At 38.8% G+C, this 8,827-nt stretch overlaps 2 protein-coding genes across 12 annotated transcripts in view; one reads left to right on the forward strand and one right to left on the reverse strand.

Moving 5' to 3' along the window:
* The window catches only part of LOC101168460 (membrane-associated guanylate kinase, WW and PDZ domain-containing protein 1), an 82,878-nt gene extending 79,694 nt beyond the window's left edge, over window positions 1-3,184 (forward strand). For 9 of the 11 annotated variants that reach the window (XM_020704743.2, XM_020704744.2, XM_011477249.3 and 6 more), the window contains exon 23: window positions 90-3,184. In XM_020704743.2, the coding sequence (XP_020560402.1) occupies window positions 90-1,171 (1,082 nt within the window). In that variant the 3' untranslated portion in view covers window positions 1,172-3,184. The remainder of the gene's footprint in view (window positions 1-89) is intronic. The other 2 variants (XM_011477256.3, XM_011477257.3) reach the window with 1 other exon arrangement.
* A 2,004-nt stretch (window positions 3,185-5,188) lies between these two features.
* Window positions 5,189-6,751, reverse strand: rho (KFH-Rh protein). The gene is given in 1 exon segment (NM_001104695.1): window positions 5,189-6,751. A coding segment is annotated over 1 exon segment (1,065 nt). The 5' UTR covers window positions 6,703-6,751; the 3' UTR covers window positions 5,189-5,637.
* Between the last annotated feature and the right edge of the window lie 2,076 nt (window positions 6,752-8,827).

An 8,827-nucleotide genomic window follows, 5' to 3' on the forward strand; every position in this document is an offset into this window, starting at 1 on the left:
TGTTGATGGCATGTTTTCTGCAATTAGCTTTGTTCCTCTGAGATGTGGTTCTGTTTAATATACCTCTCTGTCTTCATCCTCCCCTGCAGACAGCAGCAGTGACGGGTACCCTTCCACATCCAGGGCACAAAACACTCCGGAAGTGAGAATGCTGCCACCCAACAGCCGATATTACACTTCATTGGAGTCCAGCTATCAACCAGATCTTCACAAACATTCACGTCTGGAGGAGTCTTCACGTGGCAGAGATTTGGACAGAAACAGGGACAAGGTTGGGTCAGAAGAGATGGACTACCGAGACCGACAATTTAACCTCCATCCTCATCACACCTGGAATAACAGTCACAGTCAAAATATCCCCAGACAGCAGTCTCCCAACAGTAATGGTAGTAGCAACGATGACAAGAAGAGCAGAGGCCGCAAAGTCAAGAAGTCGGAGTCCGAGAGCGGCATCTCCAAACTCCTCAAGACTCTGAGGAAAGACAGTTCGGGAAAAAAGGCTGCAGCTGCCGAGAGGCTCAGGGGGAAAGAGCTCTCAAGTTCTACCATTGACGCAAGTTTTCATTCACAGCGTCGCGGCTCCCTCGATCGCTCACCTACCAGGAAGCGCACCTCGTCTCCAGATCGACGACGGGCAAAATCCATGGATCGCAGGGCTGACCGTTCCCATCATGACCACACACCTGAGAGGGAGCAAGATGATGGTGGGTTCCTCTCTGTCACACCTGAACGGAAGTTCTACGAACGGAGGCTCCTCAAGGACTCTCAGATGCCTGAGCGACTCAGCAAGGCTACGCCCCCTGAGTGCACCAACAACGGGGATTCCTCTTCCCTTAACAGGGGCCGAACGTATGATAGAGCCAGGAAGAACGAAAATCTTCTCAGAGACTCCTCCCCAGAGAGGCATCGGATGAACGGAACGATGGAGAGACGATACAAAGCGGAGCGGGACTCTTCCCCTGACAGCAACTACAGCCGCGATGAGCTGAACTATGCAGCAGCACCTAGACTGAACGACTACTACAGCATGATGAAGAACAATGCTGCACACAACCATGCTGCTGGTAACAACACAAGATATAAGAATAATGCAGTGGGTCACAGCTCAAACCACATCCCCGAGCCTAAAAGAAAGTTGTACAAAGAAAGCCCAAAAGACCTCAGCATCTAGAGCAGAGATTCCCCTCACCGCTCTCTCCTCTGTCAGTGCAAGCTGTGTACCATACACTGGTTTATTAGTTTACTTAACTACTTTGATCCCGTTCTGAGATTCTTAAAACAGCAGAAGTACAATCCTTCTATCAGTTTGTACTGATTGTTTTGTCATTGTTCTAGTTATTTTGAACATAAAATTGTTTTTTTTTGTAACATAGTAAAGGTATTGTATGTGCCTGCATATGAAATCAGTGATTTTGCTTTTGGAAGGCGTTGCAGACATTAAATATGTGTTCCCTCAGAGGTCTGAGCCATGCATCAGTTTGTTGGTAATTCTAACCTTTGAAACTTGTTTTTAGCTTATTTGAAGATAGCTTCATTACTCCTCAGTTGCGTTACTGAACAAGCTATAGCACAAGAAACAACAAAAACTGCGGAAATCACAAGGATGTTGACGCAAAAATCACTAACACACGTCACAAAACTATGTTGTGTTTGATCGTTATTTATTTGTTTCATTTGGCACATTATTTGAGCAAACAAGGTTAAATCTAAAGATGAGTAGAACTATAAGCACGGTCTGTGTCCTTTGCATAATATGTTTGACAGCATACCTGCCCTTTACCCAGAAACCATTGGCATAAGTTCAATTTGGACGACAAGAATGAAAAAAAGTAATGCGAATAGCAATGGTGTATTGTTCTTTTTTATTTATTATTTTTTGCTTTCATTGTGGTCTCTTCAAAAATGACCCCTATACACTTCTGTGTATTGATATTGTTTGATGGATGCTCGTCTCCCCTTCTGGCAAAAGTGTTCTCTGATAAGGGAAAAGGAGTTATCCAAAGTTGCCGATCATCCAAACCCCAACTCATTTATTTCAACAATTGTGCATTATGACATAATACCAGCTGAAGCTGCCATAGTGGATGACTTTTTAAAGCATCCAATAAATGAATGAAATAAAATTAAATAAAAAATGTACGGTAAACTATCCCAAGATGCATGTGTAAAATATTCAGTGTCGTGTAACCACTTTATCTGGCAGGTCTGAGTGAGAATAATCAGCAAGGAACACACATAGTAATGCCCCGGAAACTAATCCCTAAAATTTAGTACACTTGGATTCATTGACTGGCCACCTCCTGGGTCCTGTTCAAAGAGCTGATGTGGTTTGTTGCAGTGGTCCCCTATGAAGAGTTCTGGTACAGGTGGACAATTAATCTGCTGTGCTGAGCCACGCTGTTATACCACTGGAGTCTGACTGCTGCTTTTTAGTGTAATTTGTGTGTGTGTGTATTTTTTTTTTTCATTAAGAACTAAAAATATAATGGAGAATCCACACCAAACACACTGGTTCATCACTTTTGCCACTGTACTACTGTAGTTATTAAAAACTGGAGAGAAAAAAATGTATGAAGAAGTTGGCGATCACCTGTAAAGAATATCCCCAATATGACTGCTAGAAAGCTGTCGAGGAATGAAGTGTTGCCTTTTTCTTGTACAAAAGAGAAATTTATGAAAAAACCTCGTTGGTGAGGAATGTGATATTGTGTTTATTTTCAGAAATGGACCTGATGATTTATGAGAAATATGTTGATTTACTCTGGATCAGGTATGCAAAGACATTTTAAAATGAGACTTTATTTGGTCAGTCAGAAACTGTTGGTTTGACTCTGTCAGTGGTTAGCCTGCCTTTGTATTATAAAGCACTTGTATGCAGTCTGTGTTCTTCAAGCATTATTTCTTGCTATGTGCTCTAGACATAATGCCGTCTCTGTGTTGATAAAAGCAGTACATGTATATGGGCCAATCTTTTTTATATAACTATGCATATATAAATACTACATTGTTCATAGCTTTATTTGACCCATGAAGCTACACATAACATTAGTCAAAGTACAAGTAAATGTGGACTTATCCAGCTTCTTTCCTTGAGATGGATTACAATGTATATGTAGCTATCAAAAAAAAGTCTGTGAATGCTATTTTTATTATCAAATAAAGTTTTCCATACAAAACTCAAAAATATTTCATTTGTTTTGATATCTGGATGTCTCTATACTACTTTTTTAATCTTTATCCCTTGTGCTATCTTAGATGACCCCACCCTTACATTGACGTGTTCTCCCTACCATGACAAAGGTGGATAAAGGTGAAAAGGATTTCATGTAATCCATGGACACCAGTGAAGATCAAGAATCATTGAAGAAAAATGGTTCAGTGCACTGTCCAGTGGGTCTAGATGACCCAACTCCCAATGTTAAAGTGCCAAGGATACCACAAGGGTTACAGTGTAACAAAATAGTGTAAGATTTAAAATAATTCATCTTAAATATATATTATATGCCTACATAAAGCATGTCAAAATATGCTCTCTGTTGAACATTCTGTTTTGATTATTAAATGCTTTAGATTTATTTATTTTTTACATACATTAGATCATATATTTTTGTGACACTTTTCCAACAGTTGTGACTTTCAGTTTTTTTTATTTTGAGGTTGTTTTTTTTAGGCTTATCTGAACTTTTAGGCAGAAGAACTAGATTTCAACAGAAGATTCAATCAGAATGATATCAAAATGTGAATGTAATCAGCTATGTTATCAAATATATTGATGTACAGTTGTACAATAATTTGGTTTAAGAGAAATTAGTTTGTGATAGTCAACCCTACAAAGAAAAGCATAGTTTCATAGAAAATCTATTTTGATACTGTTTAAATCAGTAAAAAACATTTTCATAATCCAGAATAAAGATTATAAAAAATAGGAAAGCATTTTAAAATAACAAAAAAAAAAGTGTAAAGGAAAAGCACCAACTCATCTCCTATTTTCTTCCTTTGTGTCCAAAAGCTGTGAATTTAAATTGACTAAACCTTGGAATTAACTTCTACATCAAAAAATGTATTTTAACGCTTTCCTATACTAACCACTTCTTATCTTGAGCATTTTTGCACTAAAGTTACATCAAATACATGTGGCATTGTCTTTGGCTATAAGCCACACAGACACAAACAAGATAAGCAGTTGCATAAGACCTTTTTTAGAAACATAGTCCAGCAACTGTTTATTTTTTTCAATAATTTGGGCCAAAAATGAAAAAGCTGGAGAAATCCACCCAGTTAGATGTACATAAACCTGTATGGCCTCACAGAAAGGACCTGTCAGAATGAGGCGCAGCTCTGTTTTGTGCCAGCAAAGAGAACTGTTTTATGTCCATCAGAGTCCTACAGCGGGGTAAAATATTGAAACAAATTTCTTTATAAGAGAAAAAAAATAAACAGGACAAACAATCATTTTAGTTCTATTTAGAAAGTGCTGTACTAAATAAAGCTAACTTCAGGCAAACATTTGAGGGTTGCCAAAATATTCTCCAGTTTTGTGTAAAAATGTCATTACAGATTTTAACTAATGCTTGGATTTTCTTTTTGTGCCAATCTGTACCTATGAAAATGTTGTTTTATTGCATTCTTATTTTCATCTCATAAATGAACTTCAATCTTTATCGGTGTCCATGGTAAGACATTTTCTAATTTATAAGATCCAAAATTCACTTGGGAGCCTGTGTTTGTACAGTTTGCATTAAGGTTAGTAATATCCATTACCAGTAAATTTTCTGGAGCTGCTCAACAGTGGAATGGTTATTCCACAGCAGTAAGGGCCTGGTTCAAATCCCAGCTGGGTCCTATTTTGTTTAGGGTTTTCATTGTGCTGAGGTTGCAACCCAGTGACTCAGCAGGACTAAGCAGGTATAAAGGATGAAAGGATGGATACATCTTTATTTCCCCTACTATTTTTAACCCAAGTATTAATCATCGGATAAAGCTGTTGATGAATGTATGTCCATCCTGGATTGTAAAGTTTATAATCCCTTTTAATAACTTAAGAAACAAATATAAGGTGACCCATGACTGAGCTGAGATTAATGGAGTTTTGCATGTCCTACTTAAGAGTCAACAAACACTTCTGATGGCACCTTTATTCTAAACTGCTATAGTATTAGAAGTGTAAAAACTGACTCAAGACATTAATGCATTCTGAATAGATCATTCACATTTATTTATTTGATTAAATATTCTACAGTCACATTAACTTTGCCACCCAAGTTGTAATTAAAACATAAACAGAATGAATCATTTGCAAAGTGCGATTTATTTTTTTTACATTGCCTTGATTACATGCCTCTACATTCAAAAATAAGCCAGTATCATATAGGATCCAACTGTGAAAGATTAACATTATTTCTTTTCTTCTCAGGAAAAAAATAATCACAGATTATTAAGTTGGATATTCTGTACATACAGGAACAACTCTGTAATGGGCTGACCTTTCCTGCAACTGTCTTTTAGTTGAACCAACTCATTTGTAAAAATACAAAAAGGAAGTTATTTCTGTAGACATTAGCCTGCAGTCGTTTCCCTGGGGGAGCAGAAGTCTTCTTCTTGGATAGTGGATCATGAAACCTTTGCTTGATGTTGCTTTTATGCAGGGGACACAGAGCTTGAGGAGACAGATGAGGCCTCGGTCTTGGAAGCAGTAGTGGAGGCTCCCTCCTCCTCTTCAAAGGGATTCTTCCCACAGCACAGGGTGGTGATCATGCAGTTGCGGAACTGCTTGTTCATGCAGATGTAGATTGCTGGGTTGTAGATGGAAGAACTCTTGGCAAAGAAGGCTGGGATGGTCATGAAGAGTGGCCCGAATTCAGAGCCCTGATTTGTGAAGATGTACCAGGCCACACTGGCATAGGGAAGCCAACATACCAGGAAGCCGATGACCATGATGACAACCATGCGGGTGACTTCCCTCTCAGCTCTCTGGGTGGTCTCAGACTCCTGCTGGGCAGCAGCAGCCTCCTTGACAGCGCAGAGCAGACGGCCGTAGCAGAAGAACACAACGATCAGTGGAATTAGGAAGTGGCAGACGAACATGTAGACAACAAAGGACTCGTTGTTGAAGCCCTCTGCACGGGTGTAGTAGTCGACTCCACATGAGCACTGCATGCCCTCTGGGATGTAACGAGACCAGCCGACGAGAGGGGGCACGGCACAGGAGGCAGCCATGATCCAGGTGAAGACCAAACCCATAATAGCATGATTCTCACCAAAGCGGAAGTTGCTGATGGGCTTGCAGACAACCACCCATCTCTCAATAGCCAGAACAACCAGTGACCAGAGACCAATTTCACCACCAAGGGTAGCAAAGAATCCTTCCAGATTGCAGCCGAGACGTCCAAGGACAAAGTAGCCGTGCATGGAGGTGTACATCGTTGTAGTGAATCCTCCGAACACCATGAAGAGGTCGGCCACCGCGAGGTTTAGCAGGATGTAGTTTAGAGGGGTTCGCAGCTTCTTGTGTTCGAGGGTGACGTAGAGAGTGAGGAAGTTGATGGGGAAGCCAACCAGGATGAGAAAAAACATGTAGGCACCCAGAGCAGCATAGGCTGCTGGGCTGACAAGGTAATACTGAGGATATTCATAAGGACTCCGGACAATGCCGGTGGTGTTCACCATAGGGACATAAAAATATGGTCCCTCTGTGCCATTCATGGTTGCGGCTTGCGGTTGCTATCAGCCCCTCGGTGGTGTTTCTTCTGGCTGTTCGGGAGCGAGATGGAGATGGACCTTGCTACAAATGGATTCTGTGGCAACTATCGGGCTTTTAAAAAGGCACACCTTGGATTATCACTTTCCAAATCCGTCAGCACAAATTGATTTAGGCCACAGTTAATATCTAATCCAGCCGTCACTGCAAACATAACTGAACACTCATCAAGATATTAAGGTTACACCTGTCATGAACTTCTTGATTGAAACCTACCGCAAGAATTACATGCAACTGTTTAAAGAAGAGCTTATTTTTACAACCAAATTAGAAGTCATAATTAGGGGTTATATTTGAATAATCAATCTATTACTTGCACATCTACAGGTTTCCTTAAGATACAACTAATACATTTCACACTTTAAACAACTATTGCTTGCGAGATAATCCACATTCTTCTTTGTCACTGCAAAACTTTAACAGGTTGCATCTATATCTAGTTAGAGTTGCAAGGTAATGGGGTTGATTTTCCTTTTGTGGAAAGAAGCAATAAAACAAACCAATATTTTTTGTTAAAATCAGAATATAACACAGTTTAGACACTAAACGAAGAATATTGTCCATCTGCAAAACAAACTCTAGCCATGCATTTTTCATTGGGGAGATGCATAAACAGGTTTATGAGCTCATACTATCAGTCAAAAGGAGGCTGTGGCTCAGCAGAGAAGGTGGTAGGGAAGATGTTGTCAAGTAAACATTACTTCAAAAGTGATGGGGCTGTACACATGGAGCACATAGTGTTGGTGAAGTACAGGTTTGTAGTTAAAAATACAAACATGAGCCCAAACACCCCCAAAATAAAAGACCACATTTATTCAAAAAATAGCTGTATATTTAGCTTTAACAGTGAAGCTTGTTCATGATTTAACTTTCCCTATATAAAGAGTGTTTTCTGAGAGACACTGGTAAAACATGAACACCAGTGTCCTGACCTTTATATCACCAGAACAGTTGTTGAAAGTTTCTAAAAATATGTGAAAGTCTGGATTAGTAATGTGTCAAGCAGTCATTAAGTGTATTATACTGAAGGTAGAGCAGAGGCCTTGGCATTGCTGAGTGGCAGACTATCTCAGCTGTTGGTAAAGAGCTCAGCACTTTCCTAATGGGTATTGTATTAAAGAGATTTGGAGCTTATAGCTGTGTCCCTCTCACAAGCCTGGGATGGATTTATTTCTGCAGAGGGTCACTCTCACTTATTCTGCTGTAAACTCACATATAATTATTTTATCTTAGTTTTTTAATAAAAAATATCTTATATCTCACCCATATACTGACCTTTTTCACCATTGACATTTGGTTTGGTATTAAAGGATTGACATGTTATTCTAGTTTAGCAGAAATCACTTTTATTATTTGGTCAATAGCAAAATGTTCTGACGGTTTTCCGTTGAGGCCCACTTTTTTAGCCATGATTTAAATGTAAAACTTTCTTTGGATGGCAAGTGTAAAATCTTTGACAACTTTGCAAGACAAATGACACCTTTTAAGGAAATGCATTGTATTTAACTTGCACCACTTATTTAAATCTAAAAGTACAAATAGTTACTGCAGATTTGTATTGCAATGCAGTTGTGTTTTGTCTCAATTAGTCGTCTGGGTTTGATCCTTTTAATCCTAAATAACTATGTTAAGAATAAATTGTGTTACGAGTACGGTAGTATAACTAATGTAAGATCTGTGAAGTTTTACAAATTTTAAATGCAAACCAAAAAAATAGTTTTTACATTTATCTTAACTTTCAAAAATATGCATTATCTTTAATTCAACGTTAGAATTTCAACATAACTTACTAGAAAACTAGGGGTGTAATGATTAATTAATGAATCGACCTGTAAGTTGTTAATCGAATCGACCTATACCATTATAAAATAATATAAATCGATTATGATTGAAATTGGAAAATACCATTTGGATTGAGACAGTGTTTTTTTTATGATAACGTAGAAATGAACAAGTGCATCACAGTGGACAACACGTGGTGGCAGCAAAAAATGATCAAGTCGTCATTTCAGTCCAATGTATCGAAACACAGAATTTTGCAAAGATGTGACTATACAGTGAGGTAGAATG

Source organism: Oryzias latipes, chromosome 7 (assembly GCF_002234675.1).
Source record: "Oryzias latipes chromosome 7, ASM223467v1".
In the NCBI taxonomy this organism is placed as follows: Eukaryota; Metazoa; Chordata; class Actinopteri; order Beloniformes; family Adrianichthyidae; genus Oryzias; species Oryzias latipes.